The sequence below is a fragment of the Panthera pardus genome, unplaced genomic scaffold (assembly GCF_024362965.1).
Source record: "Panthera pardus isolate Hobbes unplaced genomic scaffold, ASM2436296v1 HiC_scaffold_11, whole genome shotgun sequence".
In the NCBI taxonomy this organism is placed as follows: domain Eukaryota; kingdom Metazoa; phylum Chordata; class Mammalia; order Carnivora; family Felidae; genus Panthera; species Panthera pardus.
In genome coordinates this window covers 85,151,265-85,175,968 of record NW_026526666.1, presented here as the reverse complement: position 1 = coordinate 85,175,968, position 24,704 = coordinate 85,151,265, and the positions used below count along the sequence as shown (strand labels likewise).

The 24,704-nt window shown below is 42.5% G+C and overlaps 1 protein-coding gene across 7 annotated transcripts in view; it reads left to right on the top strand.

The window, feature by feature from the left end:
• The first annotated feature begins 4,659 nt into the window (after window positions 1-4,659).
• The window catches only part of GMEB1 (glucocorticoid modulatory element binding protein 1), a 36,460-nt gene continuing 16,415 nt past the window's right edge, over window positions 4,660-24,704 (top strand). The window contains exons 1-6 of one of the 7 annotated variants that reach the window (XM_019432456.2): window positions 5,100-5,232; window positions 6,563-6,675; window positions 11,898-12,051; window positions 19,439-19,551; window positions 20,258-20,382; window positions 21,436-21,539. In XM_019432456.2, coding sequence (XP_019288001.1) covers window positions 11,924-12,051; window positions 19,439-19,551; window positions 20,258-20,382; window positions 21,436-21,539 — 470 coding nt within the window. In that variant the 5' untranslated portion in view covers window positions 5,100-5,232; window positions 6,563-6,675; window positions 11,898-11,923. Of the gene's footprint in view, window positions 4,774-5,099; window positions 5,233-5,363; window positions 6,676-11,897; window positions 12,052-19,438; window positions 19,552-20,257; window positions 20,383-21,435; window positions 21,540-24,704 lie in introns of those variants that run through there. The other 6 variants (XM_019432455.2, XM_019432454.2, XM_053898621.1 and 3 more) reach the window with 6 other exon arrangements.

Sequence of the window (24,704 nt, the reverse complement as noted above, 5' to 3'; positions counted from 1 at the left end):
CTTTTTTATTCCCCCCCAAATTAACAGAATTATCCCCCCAACAAAATTGTCTGCTGAAAAATCAGAGAGACCCCCCCCAAGGATGCTAGAGAGGAGGGCAGAGCTGAGTGGCCATTCAAGTGTCTCATATTAAAGAATAAGAAGAAGGAGAAGAAAAACCACCATCAATGTTTAGGAAACAATGTTTAGTGGGGGACAAAAGCACAACACGGAACTGTACATTGAAGATACTTCATCCAGGTAAAGAAAAAAAAATACATAGAAAAAAATTGAAAGGAAATATGCTAGATGCTAAAGAAACACTTTTTTCTCTGCTTCTCCATCCTCTTATGTACGTTACAATTTTGTATAGTGAATGTGTAATTCATAGGAAAAACAACTAAGTGAAAAAATAAAAAAGGAAAGCCTTCACATGCTTTCCTCTTAAAAAAAAATTATTTATTTATTTTGAGAGAGAGAGAGACAGCATGAGTGTGGGTGGGGCAGAGAGAGAGAGGGAGAGACAGAATCCCAAGCAGGCTCCATCCACACTGTCAGCACAGAGCCCAACGCAGCACTTGAACTCACGAACCATGGCTGAAACCAAGAGTTGGACACTTAACCAACTAAGCCACCCAGGCACCCTTTCTTTCCTCTTAATCTTCTAATTGCCTTATGTCTTAGTTCCTCCTATCAAAAATTTTTAATTTTCTTAAATTTTACTTATTTTTAAAAGATTTTAAATTTAAATCTTTTTAAAAGTAATCTCTACATCCAATGTGGGGCTTGAACTCACAATTCCAAGATCAAGAGTCACACGCTCTTACCAACTGAGCCAGCTAGGCACCCCCTCTATCGAAAAATTTTAAAGAATGGTCTCCACTGGCTGGTTCTTTCATTTCTCCCATTGACTACTTGATCCACTACAATCTGGCCTCCTCCTTAACTCTGGAGGTGACTCCACCCTGGAAGGATCAGCAATGAAATCTTAATTGCCAAATCCAGGGGCTTTTCCTTTTTCTTTGCCAGAGCTTTGTGCAGTATCAGACATGATTGGTGCTGTCCCCTTTCTGTAAGCTCCCTGCGTGTCATCTGGGCTTCCTTTCTCCCCTTTGTCCACGGACCTAATTTTCTGACCACTTCTGGTTGGTCCCTGCAGATTCCTTTCAGCTTAATGTTCCCTAGGTTTGGACATCTAGCCCCCTACCTCTCTGCACACTCTTCTTGGGTGGCCTCATCCACTCTTGGCCTGTATGATCCCATTTACATGACAGCTCCTATATCCCAGCCCTCGCCTCTTGCCTCGGGTAAGTCAATCCAAATTCCTTCTGAACACCTTCATTTGGATGTTCCTCAAACAACTCACATTGAACAAGTCCAAACCGACTCATCATTTCTACTTTCCCTCAACCCCAACCAACTCTTCCTGCTTTGTTCCTTCCCTGGAAGTCATCATTGTCTCATTCTTTCCCTCATTCTCCCCATGTCTAGTTGGTCACTAATACCTGTTGGTTCCAATTTGAAACTGTGTCTGGAACCCATCAGCTCCCTGCTGGTATGTTTTCCTCTGCCCTGCAGGAGGCCCCCTCTTTCCTGCCTGGATCATAGTAGTCTCCCTGAGATAGCTTCCATTTCCTGATCTTTCTCCTCCCCAGTCCATACCTTATAATTTTTCTGATTATTCATTCCTTCAGTCAGTCAACAAACACTTGCTATGCACAAACTCTGCTCCAAATACTATGAGGGGTAAATCATACAGATTGACGCAAAATAGGTAAATAATCTAGGGGATTTCTTTCTTTCTTCTTTAAAGATTTTATTTATTTTGTTATTTATTTATTTTTTGGAGAGAGAGAGCGCAAGCAGAGGGAGGAGTGGAGGGAGACGGTGAGAGAGAATCCCAAGCAGTCTCCATGCCCAGCATGAGCCCTACATGGGACTTGATCCCACAACCGCAAGATCATGACCTGAGCTGAAATCAAGAGTTGGACACAACCGACTGAGCCACCAAAGTGCCTCAAAGTGCCTAAAATCACAAGCCACCAAAGTGCCTAAAACCACAAAAGATTTTATTTTTTTAAAGTAATCTCCATACCCAACATGGGGCTCAAACTTACAACCCCAAGATCAAGAGTCACGTGCTCTGCTGAATGAGCCAGCCAGGCACCCCTCTAGGGGATTTCAAATTATGGGGCTGCTACAAAAGTAAGCAGGGGGATTGAGAGAAAGTAGGGCATGGGGAGGGGAGTTCTCTCAGAGGTGGTCTTTGCCCTGGAATAGTCCCCCCAGATCAACATGACAGTTGTCCTGATGGAACTGGGGGCAGCGATGATAGAGAAGAATGTGGCTGGGACACAACTTCAGGTTGGGAGTCAGGAAAGGCCTGTGAGGAATGAAGGATGAGAATGAGCTCTGGAGACCTGAAAGAGGCACTTTCCAGGTAGAGGGAAGAGCTAGTGATAAGGCCCTGAGAGAGTTCCCAGCACACAAAGGAGCCCAGGATGTCTGGTCTGGGGCACAGTGAGGGGTGGAAGGAGGAGGGCAGGAAGATCATGCCTGGGGGCCCTGGTTAGGGGACTGGGTGTTATTCTAAGTGGAATGGGAGGCTATTAAAGAGTTTTTGGCAAGGAAGTCACATTTGACCTTGTCTCTTCAAAAGATTACTCCCTCTAGGTGCATAGGGTGGAGTGCATCTGGGGTTGAGGTGGACAGTGTGGCTGAGACTGCAGTGGCCTGGTCAAGCCCTGTGGGCTGGGTTGGGTGTTAGCAGTGCAGTCGGAGAGAACATAAGCCTTCTTTGGGTCCCGAATACCTGCAGGCTGGCTTTGTACTCCTTATGACAACCATCTGGTTCTAGCCTCCCTCTTCAGCCCAGCTCCCATCATTTCTTGTCTTTGCACCTGCTGTACTTTTTGGAATGCTCTTCCTCACTTTCCCTTTGATGGACTAGTCATTCCTGAGGCCAGGCTCAAATACCCCCTCCTCTCTAAAGCTGTTCAGGAATTTTCCAGGGAGAGCTCTTTGAACTTTTTCAGTGCCTAGTTTGTATCTCTAGGATAACATCTAACACACTGTACTGTCTTGTATGTTTACAATTCTGTCTCTGAAGAAGGTGAACAAGAGCTTCTGGAAGGTAAGGACAGTTCAGTGAGTGTTCAGTGGGTGTTCAATGCATGATCAAAAGATATAGATGGTCCCACTATGGAATAGTTCACATAGGTCCAGACTCCAGTCATGACCAGCCCCCATTATATTCAAAATCATCTGATAATGTGTAAGTCCTTGATCATAAGAACAGATACCAATGTGGGCACTAAGTCTCCTTATTTTGATACTGGAAACAGCCCTGAGAGGTTGGCACAGTGGGAAAATCATCTCTATTTTACAGAAGAGTAAACCAAGGCTTAAGAGAGGTGAGACTTGGGGCGCCTGGGTGGCTTAGTGGGTTGAGCATCTGACTCTTGATATGGCTCAGGTCATGATCTCACCATTGGTGAGACTGAGCCCTGAGTGGGGCTCTGCACTGACAGATTCTCTCTCTCCCTCTCTGCCCCTCCCCCACTCAGGCTCTCTGTCTTTCTCACTCTCTCAAAGTAAATAAATAAACATTTTTTAAAAAAAGAGAGAGGTGAGTCTTGGTCAACATCCCTGAGCCCCCAAATTCAGTTCTATCGTTGACCCCTGGGCATTCTTACCTGTCCTTGAATCAAGAACTTGAAAGACTTCCTGTTACCTCTTCCTGGTGGAGGGGACATGACAGGAGGAGGCAAGACGGGGAATCAATTCTCCTACCCCCTTAAAAAAAAGTGCCCATACCACCACCTCATTTGTTCCTAATAAGAGGAACCATCTCAGCGGTTACAACCAGGGACTCTGGAGAAGGAAGGGCCTGAATTGAGACCCTGCCTATGCCATTTAAGGTTATGTGACCTTGAGGAATTAACTAATTCTCTTATCCCCCTGTTTTGTTTTATCTGTAAAACGGGAGTGAAAAGAAGCTACTTAGTAGAGTCGCTGGGAATATAATAGGAGACAAAAGCATCTTCCCCAACGCTTGGCCATATAGAAAGGTTTTAATACTTGCTAATTACTGTTACTGGCTCCTAGAAATTTCCTAAGCACTTTTCACGTATCACCTCTTAACACTCACGACAACCTTATACCTTACGCGAAATACAGGTTTGGAGCTGTTAATAATACCCCTAAAGAAGTTAAGACTTGAATCCATAACCTCACTACCAGGCAAGGCTTGGCAAATGCGTGGGTCAGAGAATGCAAGCAGCTTGCTCAAGGACTCGTGACCAGTTACTGACTCTGTACTCAACCAGATCTTTGATTCCGAATTGATAGTGGGGCATTACTTCTGAAGGTCTGTAATAAAACTGGATTTGGGGAGGTGAAATGGGCAGTCCTCCAGAGGAGTCGAGAGACCTGCCTTTGCCCCTGATTGCGGATGAGATGAACCTTTAATTTAGACCTCCTTTTCCTCACCTTGACGTTGGGGAAGAAGAGTTATTAGGGTCCCCAGAGCCCTTCCCAATACTGACTCTCCAGAGCAAAAGACCCCTTCTCAGGTAAAGGTTCATTCAAATTCCTCCGGCTGAGATTCATCCTCCGCGGGGCCCGCAATAAGGACGCGTCCCCTTTAAGGCGCCAGCTCGCCGGCGGCGGCGGCCGGAAGTGTTGAAGCTCGGCCTGGCGGCGGCGGTGGCAGTAGCGGCCGTGGCGGCCTCTGCGCATGCTCCGTCGCCCGCCCGCCCTGGCCGCTCGCCGCCCGCCCGCCCGACGGAGACGGTGAGGAGGGGGAGGGGTGGGCGCGCGGGCGCGGGCGCGGGGTGGGGTGGGGGCGGGGGGGGCGGGCGCGGGGGCCGCGCGGCGGCCGGCGAGGGCGGGCGGGCGCGCAGGGGGCGGGGGGCTGCTGCCTCCGCGGGCGCCTCCCCACGCCCTGTGCGTGCCGCCGCCGCCGCCGGGGAGCGAGCGGACGTCGCGGCGCCGCGGGGGGGGTGGGGGGACGCTGCCGCTGGGTCCGCCCGAGCAGCCGGGCCGCCCCCAGCGCGGCCGGCCGCGCCGCCCGGGCTCGGCCCCTGGCCGAGGGCGGCGGGCGCCGGCGAGCGGGGCGCTGGGGGGGGGCCCAGCGCCCCCGGACCGAGGGCCCCGGAAGTCCTAGGCTGAGGGGCCCAGAGGGGCCGGAGCGACTCCGGACTGAGAGGCCCGGACGCCCAGGACCCCGACGAGGGGTCCGGGGATCCCGGGGTATCCCTAGAGGCGGGGCCCGGGGAGCAGCTGGCCCTTGGATACAGAGCTTGGGAGGGGCCTGGGTCGCGCTTGGCCGGGGGTGGGGTGGGGGAGGTGGGGGGAAGTAGGGGGTGGGTACGAAAGGTGAAGGAAGCCTGCACGCCCGCCCGGGAGGAGACCCTTGGAAGCTTGGCGGGGGAGAAAGAGCGGAGAGTGGGTTCTGCGGAGGGAAGGAGGCCCGAGTTTCACCCGAGGGGCGCATTAGAGGCCTCGGCCTTTCAGTCCAGGGGAAAAGTGGCAGGTGCTGTTCCGAAGGCGTGGTGACAGTATGGGTAGTGTGAGCAGGGGACGAGGAAGAAGAGCTCCAGGGGAAAGTGAACAGGCCCCTGCCTTTCCGGAGATGAGGGGGCGGTAGGAAGACGCCTCAGCCTCCTCAAGTAGGAAGGGGAAGGGTCCAAACCTGTGAGGGAATGAGAGACTGAGGATCTTCTGAAGTATATAGGTAGAGAACGGAACAGTCTGGGATGTCAGGGGGTGGGAAAACCCGTGTTTTGGAGGACCGGAGAGAAGATAATTGAGGGGAAGAAATGACATTTCTACTTTCAGAAACGACAGGGGAATTGGCCAGCTGCCTCCTAATTGAGGGGCAGGAACGGTGAGAGCAGAATCTTACCTGAGAGTCCTGGAGAGTGATGATCCACCAGACCAGACTAAGGCGTGTCAAGCCTTGACCTAGTAGGGATGGGGGGGCGGGGGCGGTGCAGGGCTTGACCGTCCAAGGAACAGGAGGAGGTCTGAATTCTCTTAAGATGAGAGAAATGTCAAAAGCACTTCCTAACAGACACAGAAAGGGCCTTGTTTGGTGTCTATTTAGGAGAACCAAGAACTGGGTTTCCTCAACCTAGGGATTGGGGAAAGGGAGGATCAGATCGTTCTAGACTCTCAGAGGGATTCTTCTCCCTTGCCTCTGGTAATGTTACCGAAGTGCTTTTGGAGGACCTTTTCATTAAATGTTTGGACTGTCTTCCCTAATTCGTAAGCCTTTTATCAATTATGGATATTTAATATATACTTAGTATACACTGACTTGGTGACTTTTTTCATTAGTCATGAGTCAACCATTCATATTTACCTCAACAAACCTATATCAAGTAGCTAATTTGTACTCAACTTCATTGGGTTAGCTTGGGCCCTAAATTGCTCTTGTCCTAGGCAGAAGTCCCCTAGAGTCTAGTGTGATGACGCTTCAAAGAACCCTTTGTCCCATCGCTTCCCCAAACACGTATATAGTAGTCTTCAAAATGTGACCTGTCCCAAACTTCATTTGCTTTGGCTCTGTCCCTCACAGTGGTCCTGTGTAGCCTTCTTGTCGGCTTTATTACATTTGATAGCACCCTGGATCACCTACCGAATGCGTGAGAAGGAATAAAGAAGGAAAAAATCAAGGAGTTTTGGCATCAAGTAATAATAAAGTTTTAATTTTATTGATTATATTGATGATTATATAATTTATTATAACTTGGGAATTTCTTAATAGACTACACAATCTACAAAAATTATAATACAGTATGGAATAAATACATTCTGGGGTTAGAAAGTTTCAGGGTATCTATTTCTTTTACCTTTTCCACTATCAACTCCGATGTCCCTGCAATCATGTGACACTCATGATTTTGCCACGTTTTAAACCTTAGTTTTCAGGGGTGCCTGGCTGGCTTAGTCGATGGAGCGTGGAGCTCTTGGTCTCAGGGTCATGAGGTTGAGCCCTGGGTTGGGTATAGAGATTACTTTAAAAAAAAAAAAAAAAAAAGAAACCTTTGTTTTCAGAACACAAAAAATGAATTTAATCTCGAGTAGGTCAGATGTCATTTGTTTAGTTTTCCAATAGTTATGTCAATGGTCATGTGCTTACTCTTGATCAAGGTGTCTTTTTTTGTCTTTGAAAAGAACTACAAAATAATTCTTTTCACGTGGATGTGACATCTTTCCTTTATGTGTGTTCCCCTAGAATTACAGTGTCGTGTGATTACACAGTGAATACTCTAAGGCCCCTTCCATGAAATACCCAAAGGAGCAGCTCAGTCATCTTGCCTCAGGAGTTTTTGTTGCTATAAACAAGAGCCACTTTTCAGTTCATACTCACCTCAAAGAGATGACCTTTCAGTTAGCTAGTGTAGTCTGTAGAGTCTGGTTTCAGGTTACTTGTTAAGAATGTGGTATTTAGGGTAATGAGATATATTCAACCTAAACTTGCTTCTCTAAAGAATGTAAGAGTTGCCATGTTGGATCAGACCTGTGTCTCTTACTGACACTGAGAGACCTATTGTGGATGATTGTAATTATCTTCTCGGATAAACTCAGAAGGTTAGAGAACATTCCTCTTGGGTTCTAAGGAGTAGGAGAGCTAAGGAGTAAAATATGAGTTCCTATTGAGGAAAGTATTAATCAAGTAGTTAGTTAACCACTTATTCAGAGTATTGTAGAGAGGACTCAACCTTAGGGTAGAAGGTTAAAACTAGAAGCATCCTTCTAATTCTCCTCCTCTAACCCATTATTTACTTAAGCTACTTAAAAAATTTTAAACCACTGTTTTAATTTTTTTTTTTTTTAACATTTGTTTATTTTTGAGAGACAGAGAGAGGCAGAGCATGAGCAGGGGAGGGGGAGAGAGAGAGAGGGAGACACAGAATCCGAAACACAGAATCCAAACAGGCTCCAGTCTCTGAGCTGTTTGTTAGCACAGAGCCCGACGCGGGGCTTGAACCCACGAACTGCGAGACTATGACCTGAGCTGAAGTTGGACGGTCAACTGAATGAGCCACCCAGGCACCCCTAAAACACTGTTTTAGAATAATAATTTCACAAGTTTGTTACATGCTAAAGTATTATATCTTTTAAATTCATTAAATATGTAATAATAACAGAATAGTGCTTGACAATAAATGTCCAACAAATGTTAGCTGTGATTATTTTAATTCAAGCTTTATTTATTTATTTATTTATTTATTTATTTACTTACTTACTTATTTAGAGGGAGAAGCAGAGGGAGACAGAGAATCTTAAGGAGGCTCTGTGCTGTTGCAGATCAAGCTCCAAGCTTGATCCCAAGACCCTGGGATCATGACCTGAGTCAAAATTAAGAGTCGGATGTTCAACTGACTGAGCTACCCAGGCACTCCCAAGCTACATTTTAATGGTTCAAAATTTGAAGATACCTATTGGTTCAATTATTGTAGGATTTGATAGCATTTGTTATGCCTCATTGTATCCCTTTTTGTCTTTTTCTAGACTCTAAGGTCCTAATTGTTTTGATTCTACTGTTGGCAGCCAGCTGAACCAGTCCATTGATTTTGTTTTAAAACAGTTTTTTTAATGTTTATTTATTTTTGAGACAGAGAGAGACAGTGTGTGAGCAGGGGAGAGGCAGAGAGAGAGGGAGATACAGAATCTGAAACAGGGTCCAGGCTCTGAGCTGTCAGCACAGAATCTGATGCGGGACTCGAACCCACGAACTGCAAGATCATGACCTGAGCCGAAGTGGGGTGCCTAACCAACTGAGCCACCCAGGCGCCCCTCATTGATTCTGTTTTTTATCCCTAGTTTTAAACCTTTAAATTATAGAAGTTCAGATAGTGTACTGTAATATCTTACAATTAATTTTTTTCTCTAGTATGCATCTCTTTCCCTTGTTTAGTTCCTGAAGAGCAGGTACTCTCCCTTTTCATATCCAAAGTAGACAGTTTTGTAAATAGTAGTCTGATATTTGAAAACTGGTTATTGTACTCCTGTGTCATGGGTACTGAGCTAAGGGTAGGGGAGCCGTTGAAAAACAAAGGCAATCCTTGCTCTCCCAGGATATAGTCTGGTGGGGAGAGGTTGACAAAGTGGGATGATGGTTATGACAGGGGTGCTGTAGGTACTAAGAACACAATCTCACATCTAGTCAAGGAAGTCACAGGCCTCCCTAAGGAAGTTATTTATTTATTTAAAGTAAACTCAATGTGGGGCTTGAACTCACGATTCTGACATCCGGAGTCTCTTGCTCTAGCAACTGAGCCAGCCGGGTGCCCCAGGAAGTAATGTTTTAAATAAGTTATAAAAGTTTAGCAGTGACTAGCCAAAAAGGAAGGGAAAGAGAATTCTAGGTAGAGGAAACAAGCGTGAAGGCTCAGGTGAGGAAATATGGCATGTTTGAGAAATTGAAAAAAAAAGTGTGTGTGTGGGGGGACATCTGCTCAGTCAGTTGAGTGTTCAACTTCGGCTCAGGTCATGATCTTGCAGTTCATGGGTTCGAGCCCCGCGTCGGGCTCTGTGCTAGCAAACAGCTCAGAGCCTGGAGCCTGCTTTGGATTCTGTGTCTTCCTCTCCCCCACTTGCACTCTGTCTCTCTCTCTCAAAAACAAATAAACATTAAAAAAAAAAAAAATTCAATGACAGGAGACCACAATGTGAGAGGAAGAACTATGAGAAATGAGGTTAGCAGCGTAGATGGGACAGATTTGGAGGATTCTATAAGCACTGTTAAGATGCTTGCACTTTAATAGCAAAGGGAATCCTCTGAAGGATTCTGAAATGGGGAAATGGCTTGTGGCCTTTAGTAAGATCACTTTGTCTGCTCTGTAGATCATAGAGTGGAGAGCAAGATCAGAGATAAGGATACTGATGCGAAGCAGCTGCAAAAATTCAAGTGGTAGTGTGTGGCTCAGAATATGGTGGCAGCACAGATGGAGAATGGGGGATGGTTAAAAGAGAAATAGATGATAGAATGGATAGGATTTGGTAGTTGATTAGATTTTATAAAGAGAAGAATGAAAAATAACTCCTTAGTTTCTGGCTTGAGAAAATGGGTGGAGGATAGTGCCATTTACTGAGGAGGGAAACAAGAGCAGGTTTGTGAGAGAACGTGAGTTCAGTTTAAGGTGCTTACAAGATAAATTATAAGAGGCTTTTGGGTACAGGTGGTAGAGAATTCAGGAATTTTTTGAATGTGAGAATCACAAAAGGCAGAAGCATAAGTCTGCTACGAGCAATTTTAACTAGATTATATACAAACAAAAATTGATTGAACCAACATGTCAGTGCCATGATGATCAGGGCTGTGGAGACCAGCTGTTTAGAGAAGCAGCACCAGCCCTCATAGAGAGTATAGTGCAGTTATGGAGATAGAGGTCTGTTCAATTAACGACAATACAGAGCACAGTGTGATAACCACTAGAGGAAAGCTACATGTGAAGTGTTGGGGGACTGTAGAAAAGAAAATGGCTTGGCAGGGCCTCTGTGGAGGAGCGGGCTTTGAACTGGGCCTTGAAGGGAGACTGAGATGAGGGAGAAGAGAGTTTGGGCTTAAGGAATAACAAAGGTCTAAAATCCTGAAGGTACATGTTGTCTGTTCAGAGCACGGGCAGAGGCTGGGTTGGCTGGCACTTCAGATTCTCAGGGAATTACAGTTGCAGATAAAACGGGAAGAATATTTTGGGGCCAAATGAGGGAGACTTTGCTTGCTGTGCTTAAGTATGCATATTATAGGCAAATATGAGCCACGATGTGGATTCAGTTGTCTGATTATCAGTCACATATTCAAATGTGTGTCCACCGTGTCCCTACACGTGAAAGTAAACACAGTGCTCTTACCTGTACTCTTTTTAGTGACTCCCTTCTTTACAACTGTGAGGACTAACTACTGCAGAATATTCTGGGGCCCTCTGAGTTTTCATTAAAATTGGGATGATGCTGGGACGCCTGGGTGGCTCGGTCGGTTAAGCGGCTGTCCCTTGATTTTTGGCTCAGGTCATGGTCTGCACAGGTCATGATCTCACAGTTTGTGAGATTGAGCTCCACATCGTGCTGACATTGAGGAGCCTGTTTAAGATTCTTTCTCTCTTCCTCTCTGCCCCTCTCCTACTTTCTCTATCTCAAAAATAAATAAACTTAAAAAAAATTGGGATGATGCTTTGAGTTATGGTAGAGTCGAGGAGCACATGGTGTTGGACACTGGTTTCCCCAACAAGTCTGCAAGGGAGATGTCAGGCAAGATCATCTCGTCATTCAGTCTGAGGCAAAGAGGTAGTAAGAAACTTCTAGAGGTCATACAGTTGGATTCAGTATTTATTAAACAACCACACAATGCAAGTCATTTTTCTTCCTGTACAGTTTCAGTTAGCAGATACTTATGAAGTGCTCACAAAGTACAGAGTGCTTGGTGAAGCACAATGGCTGGTTGCAAAGAAAAGGTGATTTCTAACTTTCTAGGAGTTTACTGATGGGGTTGGAACTAGTGGTGTGCTATAAATCAATTCTCCAGAAAAAAAAAAAAAAACAAACCCTGATTTGTAGTGCTTGCCAATTTCTGTAGTGTATGTACTCCCAGCATCACTGATTTCAAGCTACCAACTTGCTGTCACTAAACTCAGATTTGGGAAGAGATGTGCACAATTGGCTCTCAGGAGCAGGCTCCAGCACAGCACTGGGTGAATCACATATACTAAGAAAACCTAAATCAGTAAGTGAGTACGAAAGTATGTCTGGAAAGATCAGAGCCTGTCAGCCCCTTCTCACAGTTCCCATCCTTTTCAGAGGACCGTGATCTTAGAATGGGTAGTCTTAATTATCCTGATGTTCCTTTCCTAGGGTTGCTATCTTTTCAAAACCAGACAGTCACTGATGCTTCTTGTTTCTGACAACAGCCCAGCTATCTGACTTCATGTGAAAGATGGCTAATGCAGAAGTAAGTGTTCCAGTGGGGGATGTGGTTGTGGTTCCCACTGAAGGAAATGAAGGGGAGAACCCTGAAGACACTAAAACCCAAGTGATCTTGCAGTTACAGCCTGTGCAGCAAGGGTAAGTAACCAAAGATTTGGGTAGTCTGAAAAATTTGGGAGGTTTAAAGAGTGGGGAAATTTTAACTTTATGGTTGCTTAGCACAATGGAACATTTAGCATCAATCTTTCAGAACGTATTTATAATGTATCGTGTGCTCTATTTGTTATTTTAATACTTATTACAACAGTAAACTGTGTCTTTGTCTCTCTCCCTCTTCTCCACTGTAAGCTCTTTGAGGGTAAGTTACATAGCTCCCTCTTCTTATTTATCCACACAGTTTAGCATAGGGACTTGATACATGTTTACCGAAAGACAGTGTAGTTAGAGTCAGAGGAGATTAGGCAAGGCAACTGCAAACTTTTCCTACCAGAAGGGATCTGGACCCTAAAGGATGGACAGATTAATCAAGCTTAGTTAATCAAATAATACTTATCGACCACCTACTATTATGCGATATATTACAAAGTGTTGGAAGAAATATAGCACATGGTTCCCACCATCATAGAGCTTGCAGTCTAGTTGTACAAACCAAAAATACATATATGTAAATAAAGAGGTCACTTACATGGCAAAATCTAAGAAGTGCTGAGTGTCATGGTTAGAAAGTAGCTTGAATTCAGAGGATCACTATGAATTTGAAAGAAGAGATAAGATTTTTAAATGGTCTTGAAGGTTAAATAAGAATTAGATCTACAGAGAGAAGGGAGAGAGAGTTATTTTATCTTGAGGAATGTATAAAACATTCTTCATAGGATTAGAAATGTTCTTGGGGTGCCTAGCCAGCTCAGTCAGTGGCGTGTGCCACTCTTGATCTCAGGGTCTTGAGTTCAAGCCCAATGTTGGGTGTAGAGATTACTTACAAAAAGAAAAAGAAATGTTCTTGGGCAAACACATAATCCAATCCCAATCTACTAAGTAATGTACCTTGTCTTAAATACTTCTGGAGAAAGATAGTTAACCTCTCTCTTGGTAACATAAAAAACTTTTTAGTGTAAGAAATTTCATCAGGTGCCTGGGTGACCCAGTCAGTTAAGCGTCTGGCTTAGGCTCAGGTCATAGTCTTGAGGTTCATGAGTTCTAGTCCTGCATTGGGCTTTCTGCTGTCAGCAAACAGCCTGCTTTGAATCCTCTGTTTCCCTCTCTCTCTGCCCCTCCCCCACTAGCATGCACTCTCTCTCTTTCCCTCTCTCTCTCTCTTTCAAAAATAAACATTTAAATATATATGTATATATATATATATATATATATATATATATATATATATATATATATATCTCCATAGTTTGCTGACATTTCTGAATATTGAAGGAAATATTCTAAGATCTGTAAGGGAAAGTTGATATAAATAATTACTGACAGGGGCACCTGGCTGGCTTAGTAAGTGGAGCATGTGACTCTTTATGTCAGGGTTGTGAGTCCAAGCCCCGCTTTGGGAGTAGAGCTTACTTAAAAAAATAAAATCTTTAAATAATAATAATAAGTATTGACATATAATGGATAAAGTGATTAAAAATTTTAATCAATTAAGTGGCACCAAAAGATTATGCATACTTATTCCAAATCACTTGTTTGGGATTTCATTTGTTACATACACACACATACTTGTAGTTGTTACCCTTTGAGGAATGGTAACATGAGGAAGATTCTTTTGTGCATGGCAGCTTTATTTTCTCCTGGAATCATTGTTTCTTCTATCTTTTCTAAAGTGCTCCAGTTGTCGCTTTCCTATCCCTTCTGGAGACAGAAAATGCTTCTCAGCTACTTAGAGACTTAATTATTTTGAAGATTAGTTCCACTTATTTTGTGTGTGTATATGTCTTTTTTAATTTTCCAAATGGCATTGTCTTTTCGGGAAAATTCTCGTTGCCTGATTAGACATCTTTGTACTACATATGGACTCCCCAACCTACTGGGTTTTTTTTTGTTTTGTTTTAATTTTTTTAAAATGTTTATTTTTTTTTTGAGACAGACAGAGACAGAATGCGAGTGGGTTGGGGCAGAGAGAGAGGGAGGCACAGAATCTGAAGCAGGCTCCAGGCTCCGAGCTGTCAACACAGAGCCTGACGCGGGGCTCGAACTCAGAAGCTGCGAGATCATGAACTGAGCTGAAGTTGGTCGGATACTCAACCGACTGAGCCACCCAGGCGCGCCCCCCCCCCCACCCCCAACCTACTGTTTACACTGAATTTACCATATAAGCTAGTGCTACATTTTCAGGTTCTGCATTTTGAGATGCCTGCCAATCAATGTTTAATTGATTTCTCTAGTTATATTTTTAAAAATTAATTTATTTTTAAGTAATCTCTGAGCCCAATGTGGGGCTTGAACTCACAACCCCAAGATTGAGAGTCCTAGGTTCTACTGATTGAGTCAGCCAGGGGCCCTGTGTTTTTTAATTATTTGGATATTTTGTTGCATTTTAGCAGAGAACAGAAATGTTGATACTAGTGATAAGAAGTGCAGGTGTGAAATAGAGGTTTCCACTAGGGAATGAATAAGTCACATTATAAAAGGGACCGCATTAAGGAATATAGTCAGTGATAATTGTAACAGGGATGTATACGGACAGATGGTAGGTACATTTGTGGCAGGCAGCATAATGTATAAATTTGTCGAATCCATTTTGTTGTACACAGTGAAACTAGTGTAATACTATATGTCAGCTATACTCCCCACCCAAAAAAAAGGTATAAGCCTCATCAATTTAATACTGTTGAGACAAAGATAGAGATCATGAGGTCTTTAGGCTCAGTCACACATAACCTGATTGGCTACAGATTCAACCATGAGGGAAAGAAACGATCAAAGAACATGTATGAATTGCTGGGAATAAATTGGAAAAGATATTCAAAAGGCAAAAAATAGAGATTTTCTATAAATGTTTTTTACTGTTTATTTTTGAGAGAGAGAGGCAGAGCGCAAGCTGGGGAAGGGTAGAGAGAGAGGGAGACACAGAATCTCAGACAGGCTCTGAGCTCTGAGCTGTCAGTACAGAGCCCAATACAGGGCTCGAACTTTCGAACTGCAAGATCATGACCTGAGCCAAAATTGGTTACCTAATTGACTGAGCCACCCAGGCACCCCTCTATAAATATTTTTAGATTTCAGTATATAGAACTCCTCTTGTATGTCTTTTTTAACTTTTACATATATGATATTTTATACTTTTTCAAGTATGCAGTATATACATGTTTCCAGGAATACATTATCAAGCAAAAGTAGAGTGTCTGGTAATGTTCTCTTGATATAAATACATAGAATCTGACATACTGAATAAGATGACACTTTTTTTTATGACACTTTCATAATAACACTAGATTGGCTTTAAAATATGTCCATATTTAACTCTATTATTATTTTTTTAATATAGATACTAAGGTATCTAGAAGGCTTTTAATCCTAGGAGATTTTCAGCATAGAAGATTTGTTCAGCATGTGCTTTCTCTAAAAAAAATAAAATGGCTATTAACTTTTTCAAATATAATTTCTTACACTCAAAAAGTTGTGGGAGCAGGGGGCACCTGGCTGGCACAGTTGGTAGAGCACATAGTTCTTGGTCTCAGGGTTGTGAGTTCAAGCCCCACGTTGGGCATAGAGCTTAGTTTAAAAAAAAAAGTTATCAAGGGGAGTGAAGGTACTATGATTCCTTCATTGTTCTTGGCTGTCCAATTCATTTTGGATTCATAATAGTTTTTTTTTTAAATTTAATTTAATTTTTTTAATTTACATCCAAGTTAGCATATAGTGCAACAATGATTTCAGGAGTAGAGTCCTTAGTGCCCCTTACCCATTTAGCCCATCCCCCCTCCCACAACCCCTCCAGTAACCCTCAGTTTATTCTCCATATTTAAGACTCTTTTATGTTTTGTCCCCCTCCCTGTTTTTATATTATTTTTGCTTCCCTTCCCTTATGTTCATCTGTTTTGTATGGATTCATAATAGTTTTTAACATCACCGGGGACTGGTGATTTTAGTGTACTAGGTAAATTTACTGAGCGTCCTGACTAGCTTTTTTTTTCTCCTGTAGAGGACATTCAATCCAAATGTATTGGAATAGTTCAGTTTGAAGAGTATTGGCCCTACTTTCCCTTTCATGCTCAGATCCCTCTCTCCCTCTCTAGCAGAAAGTTTAAAGCCTATATTATAAGCTCTTTCAAATCAGTAAGGTACCACTTAGTTTATGTAATAATCTTAATCTAACGTTCAGTTAATCAGAATTTCTTCCCTTAACATTCTGGATAAAAAGAACTTAACTATAGGGGCGCCTGCATGGCTCAATTGGTTAAGCATCTGACTTTGGCACAGGTCGTGATTTCACAGTTTGTGGATTCGAGTTCCGCATTGTGCTCTGTGCTTACAGCTCGGAGCCTGGAGCCTGCTTTGGATTCTGTGTCTCCCTCTCTCTCTCTCTGCCCCTCCCCCGCCTGTGCTCTGTCTCTGTCTCTCAAAAATAAATAAACATTTAAAAAATTAAAAAAAAAAAAGAACTTAACTATATGTGGGTTTTCAGAGAATTAGAATACAATGATGCAGACTTATTTTAAATCTCTAGTAAACATAATTTTACCTCCCTTTGGTGATTCACAAGGCATGTCACTATCTTACAGTCCCTTAACATTTCAACATATTTTATGATTTTTTACTATAGTTGTAGTAGATATAGAGAATTAAGCTAAATCCATTACTATTCTGAGTTGCTTTAGGAAATTTTTTCTTTTTCTTTTTTTTTTTTAAAGTTTATTTTGAGAGAGAGAGTGTGTATGCATGCGAGCAAGATGGGGAGGGACAGAAAGAGAGAGAGAGAGAGAGAGAGAGAGAATCCCAAGCAGGCTCCATGCTGTCAGCACAAAGGCTGATGTGGGGCTCAGTCTCACACACTGTGAGATCATGACCTGAGCCAAAATCAAGAGTTAGACATTTAACCAACTGAGCCACTCAGGTGCCCTAGAAATTTTTTCTCGATAAAACCTTGTTTACTCATAAAAATATAGACTGTGCCCCTACTTCCCACTACAAGTGCAATTCACTGGTTGTTGAAATTATGTATAAATAAGAATTTCTTTTTTTTTTTTTTTTAAGTTTATTTATTTTGAGGGAGAGAGAGAGAGAGCATGGCAGGGAAGAGGCAGAGAGAGGGAGAGAGTGACAATCCCAAGCAGGCTCCATGCCATCAGTGCAGAGCCTGATGTGGGTGTCCAAATCATGAACCATGAAATCATGACCTGAGCCGAAATCAAGAGTCAGCCACTTAACTGACTGAGCTACTCAGGCACCCCAAGAATTTCACCCTAAGGAAAAAAAAAAAAGGATTTTTGCACATATTGGTCAATTTAGAGTGTGTTTACTGAACTTATTTGAAGCAGTGATTATTCATGTTTATCATAATCCTCATTCACCAACCAACCACTTATTGGGTGCTTTGTCGTGTTCCAGTTAGTATTTGACACAGTAGACATACAAAATTGAATAAGTAAATAAGACATAATCTCTGCTCTCAGGGACCTCTTAGACCATGCCCAAGGGAAGGCAGACAGGTAAACAAACATATAATATGAAGTGTTATATGTGTTGTAACAAAGGAGTAAAGTACAGTTGGGTCAAAAGAAGGAAGTAGGTGATTATACTGGAGGGACTGATATGGAAGGAAAAGCATCATAGAGGCTACTGACTACAAAGCAAATAGATGGGCACCTTGCAGGCTCAGTGAGTAGAACATGCAATTCTTGATCTTAGGGTTGTAAGTTCAAGCCCCATGTTGGGTGTAGAGATTACTTAAAAATAAAATCTTGGGGCACCTAGGTGGCTCAGTCAGTTGAGCTTCTGACTCTTGATTTCGGCTCAAGTCATGATCTCACAGCTCACAGGATCGAGCCCTGTGTCGGCTCTATGGTGACAGCATGTAGCCTACTTGGGATTTTCTCTACCCCTTTCCCCACTCATGTGTGCTCTCCTTATCTCTCACAATAAATAAAAATTAAAATAATAAATAAATAAATCAAATCTTTTTTAAAACCCCACAAATACACAAATAGATTGGGAAGCATGTTCTGGGGAAAGCAGGAAATAAGAACAAAGATAGAAGGTATAAAAGAACATGACAGTTCTGAAAACCACAAATAATTTGGTATGAGTGGGGCTTGGATTATAAGGTGAGGTTTAGGGAGAGCTGAAACCAGGGGCCAGATCTTAGAGCAACTTAAATATCCTATTAAGGATTTGGGGCTTTATTATAATAGCAAGTAGAGGGTTCTTGAAGGGTTTTCCGAAGGGATTTCTGTGATCACTCTGGTAGGAATATAGAAGATCAGGTGGATGCAAGGAGACTAGTTCAGACTAGAGATGATGCAGCCTAAATTAAGGCAGTAGAAGTGGAAAAAGAGACAGGGAAGCTGGCTGGTGTTAAGGAGATACATCTGGTAGGATTTGGTGGCTGAGTATGTGGGAGGTGAGGAGGAGGAGGAGGGAGAAATCTGATGAAATTCCCAGGCTTCTGTCTTAGGCTATAGAATGCTAGGAGGTGCCATTAAGAAAGATAGAGAATAGAAGAGTGGTTTGGGAGAGGAAAGAGAACTTGGTTATTTTAGGCATAATGAATTCCACAAAGTCCTGTGGTACATCCAAATGTATTTATTCATTTAGCAGTTAATTATATCCTGGTGTGAAATTTAGAGGAGAGGTCTGTGCTAAAGGTGTCACCGTGGGGGTGGGTGATCACTGATACAAGGGGTATTATTCAGGCAGTGCTTTCAAACAAGATGCAATAGTTAATGCATTAAGTTTATTATAAAAATTAAACAGAGGTCATCAGTGTATTTTATTAGGTTATTTGAGCACATTTCTTAGAAGGTAGAGACATTTAGAGACTTTCCCTGAGGTGGTATCTCTAATTAATGCTGGTTACTTTGGGCATAGTTTTTAACTGGGCTCTGCTCATGTCAATAGTTTGGTTATGAGTCTTTGAAAAATGCAGAAGTGCTAAAAAAGACTGAAGTGTCTAGATTCCAACAAAGGACATCAACTTGAGTAGGTCAATGGGTTCTTCCTGTCTTGAACTGTCCAACAGTATTACTTTTTAATCTTGCTAGGATAATTCTATAATATGACTTAGTCTTATAATTGAAGCAACATTTTATGTCAGAAGTGTTTAAATTTAGGAAGGGAAAAGTCTGATGTAAGGACAGTAGCAAGAGGAACTTGGCTTTGAGGTGAGGAAAGTTGTTGATTCTTGTGCATGGTAGTGGCTGCTAAGCTGTCCTCGGCAGCTTGGAATGTAAATACAGTGGGGAACTAGTCAAAGCACTAACATAGTGTTGTAAAGCGTATTTATTTTATTCCTTTTGAGATAGATTATAAGAAATTTCTTAACTCCATGCTGTGAATATTAATTTTTTCATGATTTATGTAGTTTGTTTATCGATGGACACTTTTACAACAGGATTTATGAACCTGGGTCCGAGAACAACACAGCAGTCGTGGCAGTAGAAACTCACACGATTCACAAAATTGAAGAAGGGATTGGTAAGTCTTTCGTTACTTTCTCGCCTTTGACCCTAGCTTCCGTGGTTGAAATTTGTTGCCTTTTATGCCTTATGTCCCCCCTCCCATACCCAGTATGCCCCACCAATGCCGCAGCCATCGATTTGATGGCGCATCTAGAGATACCACTAAGATGCTAGGGCTGTCAGTTGATTGTTTAACATCAATTTGCTAGGGTGCTGAAAACATTTTTTTATCTACAAAAATTCCACAAAGAAATTGGAGCCTCAAGGTTGATCCTGTCATTAGAGAAGTTGCTGATGAGGACTTATCAGGTGTTGATTGGAAGGCAATCAGTGGAAAGAAACTGAAAAAACAAACAAACTTTGAAATTAGGCAAACCAGATTTTAAATCCTGTTTTCTCACTTCTTAGCTGTGTGTCCTTGGGAAGGTCACTTCACCTTTCCAAGTCCCACATGCCTACATAGGAAACAATCACTGCCTCACAGGATTGTTGTAAGAACTAAATAAGATTAAGCATGTAGAAGCACATAGGACAGTGTCTGACACATAGTGTGAGCTTGGTAAGAAAGCTGGTATGCCAAACTTCTTGCAGAAGATTCCTAAACAATACCAGCCAATGTGAACTGTTAGCTCCTTAGAGGAACCAGGAAACTAGAGATTTTGAATTAAGCTTTTGGGGGAAAAGTGTTCAATAAATAATTGATATTTTTTTTCCGTTTTCAGATGCAAGCACTATAGAAGCAAATGAGGATATGGAAATTGCTTACCCCATAACTTGTGGGGAGAGCAAAGCCATTCTCCTCTGGAAGAAGTTTGTATGTCCAGGAATAAATGTGAAATGTGTCAAGGTAATTGTCTTTTCTCCTTGCTGGGGCCTGTTTTGGGGCCCCTTGTTTTCAAAGAGTATAGTTTCAGTACCTCTTCTCTCTCGTCTACCGTATCAGTGTTTTCAGTTTTGTGGCTGTAGTCCCGTGCTGTCACGGTAGAAAAAATTAAGGACTTTGGAGGGAAATTGACTTGGATTCAAGTTCCATGCAGAATACAAGATCTATAAGAGCTGAGAACTCGTTTGTCTTGTTTATCAGTGTATCCCCAGCACCTAGAATGATGTTTGGTATATTTATCAATAAATATTTGTTGAATGAATGAATAAATGAATGAAGTCCCATCTCTATGACTGACTAGCTAGGTGACCTTGAATAAGTTATTTAATATTTCAGAGGCTCGTATGTTAAAATACGAATAATCATACGCACAACACACACACATATTATAAGGTTGCTAGCACATGAAATGAGATAATATGTGTAAAATGCCTTACACAAGGGTGCATTATGGTAGAGGTTATTGAAATTTATCACTGATAAAAATAAATTTTCAGGAGAGCACAATGTGGAAATAATTGCTTATTCTGTCCCCAGTGGTAGTCACGACGGTACCCATAGATAGTAGTCACCCACCACCTTTGGTATCATCCTAGAATCATGAAGGATTGCAGAATTTTGAAGCTCTGCAGTGATAATGGTTTCTATGCTAGTCTTTCCACCATATCTTGAATCTTGTCATTAGGGCTAGGTAGGTTATTTCAGTTTATTTAAACAGCCTTTGCAACATTGAACCCAAGTACCTGATTTAGGGCATAAATGGATTTCAGATGTTAATCAGTATATTAATCTCTGATCATCCTCGTGTCTTCTGTAGCTTTGTACCAAGACAGGGCACTATGCCCAGGGAAGGGTCATCTTCTCTGGCACAACAGGGCAGAAGGCTGGAAGATACAAGGCTATGACTTAAGATGCCATCTGGGCACTTTTCGTATGTAACAAGTAGTTACCTTTCTTTCCCTCTTGGCCTGCTTCAGTTGACCTTGATTTATTTTGGATTTTTTCCTTTTCCTTTAGTTCAATGATCAGTTGATCAGCCCCAAGCATTTTGTTCATCTGGCTGGCAAGTCTACCCTAAAGGACTGGAAGAGAGCCATTCGTCTGGGTGGAATCATGCTCAGGTGAGCTTTTAACAAGCACACACCAGGGTGCCTGGCAGGCTCAGTCAGAAGAGTGTGCACCTCTTGATCTCAGAGCTTCACATTGAGTACAGAGATTACTTTTTGTTTGTTTGTTTGTTTGTTTGTTTTTTTAATTTACTAGATTACTTTAAAAAATTAAAAAATTTAAAAAAATAAGCACATACCTTTCAACTGACTTTGGGGCACTTAATCATGGTAGAATATAGATAATTCCATATTTTCTCTTCAGTTTGAAATTTTTATTTCTCTGAAGAATTGGCTTGAGCAACCCATGTATTGACTTTCATCAGTTTGTTCTTCATTTTTTTTTAAGTTTATTTATGTATTTTGAAACAGAGAGAGTACAAGCAGGGGAGGGGCAGAGAGCAAAAGAGAGAGAGAGAGAGAGAGAGAGAGAGAGAATCCTAAGCAGGTTCCGCACTGTCAGCACAAAGCCTGATATGGGGCTTGAACCCATGAACCATGAGATAATGACCTGAACTGAAACCAACAGTTGGATGCTCAATCGACTAAGCCACCCAGGCACCCCAGCTTGTTCTTAAAATCCCTGTAAGAAAAGGAAGATTGAATTAAATTAATTCTTCCCAGCATTTAAGGCAAATTTTTTCTAATGTCAGGATGTTAGGATCCTTTCTGGACAGAGAAGTTTGGGAGTAGATGACAGTCCTACTTGAGATCACCAAGGGCAGGCAGAGCTAAGCCTGGTGCTGAGGAAGCATGATGACCATGGAAAAGTGTAGGCTGACAAGTTCTGGGATAATATGGTAAAATGGAGGGTGCTGTTGATAAGTAACAGTCATGCTTAGTGAATGCAATCTTTGCCATCATTGAACCACAGAAATAAACTTCAGACTGTGTAATGCCCTTGAGATGCCGGGGTGGCCCAGTCAGTTAAGCGTCCGATTCTTGATCTCTGCTCAGGTCTTGATCTTAGTGTGTGAGTTCACTCCCCATGTTGGGCTCCATGCTGGGCATGAAGCCTTATTTTTAAAAAATGGGGCACCTGTGTAGCTGAGTCACTTGAGTGTCTGACTCTTGATTTGAGCTCAGATCAGGATCTCATGGTTGGTGAGCTCAAGCCCCACATTGGGCTCTGTGCTGACAGCACAGAGCCTGCTTGAGATTTCTGAAATCTCTCTCTATCTCTCTCTACCTCGCCCCCATTCAGGTTCTTTTTCTCTTTCAAAATAAATAAATAAACATGAAAATAAAATTAGGAGCACCTGGGTGGCTCAGTCAGTTAAGCATTGGACTCTTGATCTCGGCTCAGGTCATGATCTCACAGTTCATGAGTTTGAGCCCCTTGTTGGGCTCTGTGCTGACAGCATGGAGCCTGCTTGGGATTCTCTCCTTTACTCTCTGCCCCTCCCCCGTGTGGGTGCTCTGTCTCTCCTCCCTCTCTCTCAAAATTAATAAGTAAACATTTAAAAAAAAGTAAAAAACAAAAAAAGGATGTGTAATACCATCACCCCCATCTCTTTATACAGCAAATTTATTATTGCAATCCCCCCACCCCCCGTGAAGATTAACATTATTTGGTAATTCTTGAGCACTCACTTACTGATAGGAAATTTTAAATTGTGGTCAAGAATGGAAAGTGCCCCACAGAACATGTATCAACAGCTTTGAGAACATCTTACTCTTTATCTTTAATTTTTTTTTAAATTAATGTTTATTTATTTTTGAGAGAGAGAGCTTGAGTGGAGGAGGGGCAGATAGTGTGACAGACAGAGGATCCAAAGCAAAGTGGGGTGGGCTCTATGCTGACAAGCAGAGAGCCCAATGCGGAGCTTGAACTCATGAACCATGAGATCATGACCTGAGCTGAAGTTGGTCACTCAACTGACTGAGCTGTCCAGGCGCCACTCAACTGACTGAGCCATCCAGGTGCCCCTGTCTTTAATTCTTTTTAAGGAATCTGTCCTAAGAAAAATCTATAGTGCTTGTAGAGATTCAGGCGTAAAAATGTTCATTGCAGGGGCCCATGGGTGACTCAGTTGGTTGAGCATCCGACTTCAGCTCAGGTCATATCTCACACTTTGTGCGTTCGAGCCCTGCATCGGGCTCTGTGCTGACAGCTCAGAGCCTGGAGCCTGCTTTGGATTCTGTGTCTCCTTCTGTCTGCCCCTCTCCTGCTCATGCTCTGTCTCTCTCTGTCACTAAAAATAAATAAAGGTCAAAAATATTAAAAAAAAATGTTCATTGCAACGTTATTTATTATGTTGAAAGTTATAGTCTGCTTTAATATATATTCAAGGTATATCTAAAGTAAACTTGTGGCTCATCTAAATATATATGAGTATATACTATGAGATATTATGATGTCATTAAAAAATGAGGTAATTAAAAAAAAATTTTTTTAATGTTCATTTCTGAGAACACGAGTGGGGGAGGGGCAGAGAGAGAGAGAGAGGGAGACGCAGAATCTGAAGCAGGTTCCAGGCTCTGATTTGTCAGCACAGAGCCCGATGCGGGGCTCGAACCCATGAACTGCGAGATCATGACTTGAGCCGAAGCCAGTCGCTTAACCAACTGAGCCACCCAGGCACCCTGAGGTCATTTTTTAAAAGATTTTACTTTATTTGTTTATTTTTAAGTTTATTATTTATTTTGAGAGAGTGAGTGGGGGAGGGGCAGAGGGAAAGGGAGAAAGAGAATCCCAAGCAGACTTTGCACTGTCGGTGTAGAGCCCAATGTGGGACTTGAACTCACGAAGCATGAAATCATGGCCTGAGCTGAAGTCAGGCACTTAACCAACTGAGCCATCCAGGTGCCCCAAAATTTTATTTATTTTTAAATTTAATTTAATTAAAAAAATTTTTTTAACGTTTATTTTTGAGAGAGAGACAGAGTTCAAGCAGGGGAGGGGCAGAGAGAGAGGGAGACACAGAATCCAAAGCAAGCTCTAGGTTCTGAGCTGTCAGCACAGAGCCTGATGTGCGGCTTGAACTCATGAACTGTGAGATCATGACCTGAGCCAAAGTTGGACGCTTAACCGACTGAGCCACCCAGGTGCCCCTAATTTTTTTTTTTTTTTTTTTTTTTTTTTTTGGAGAGCGAGTGAGCAAGTGGGGGTGGGGGAAGGGGCAGAGGTAGAGAGAATCCCAAGTAGGCTCTGCACTCAGTGCAGAACCCAGTGCGGGG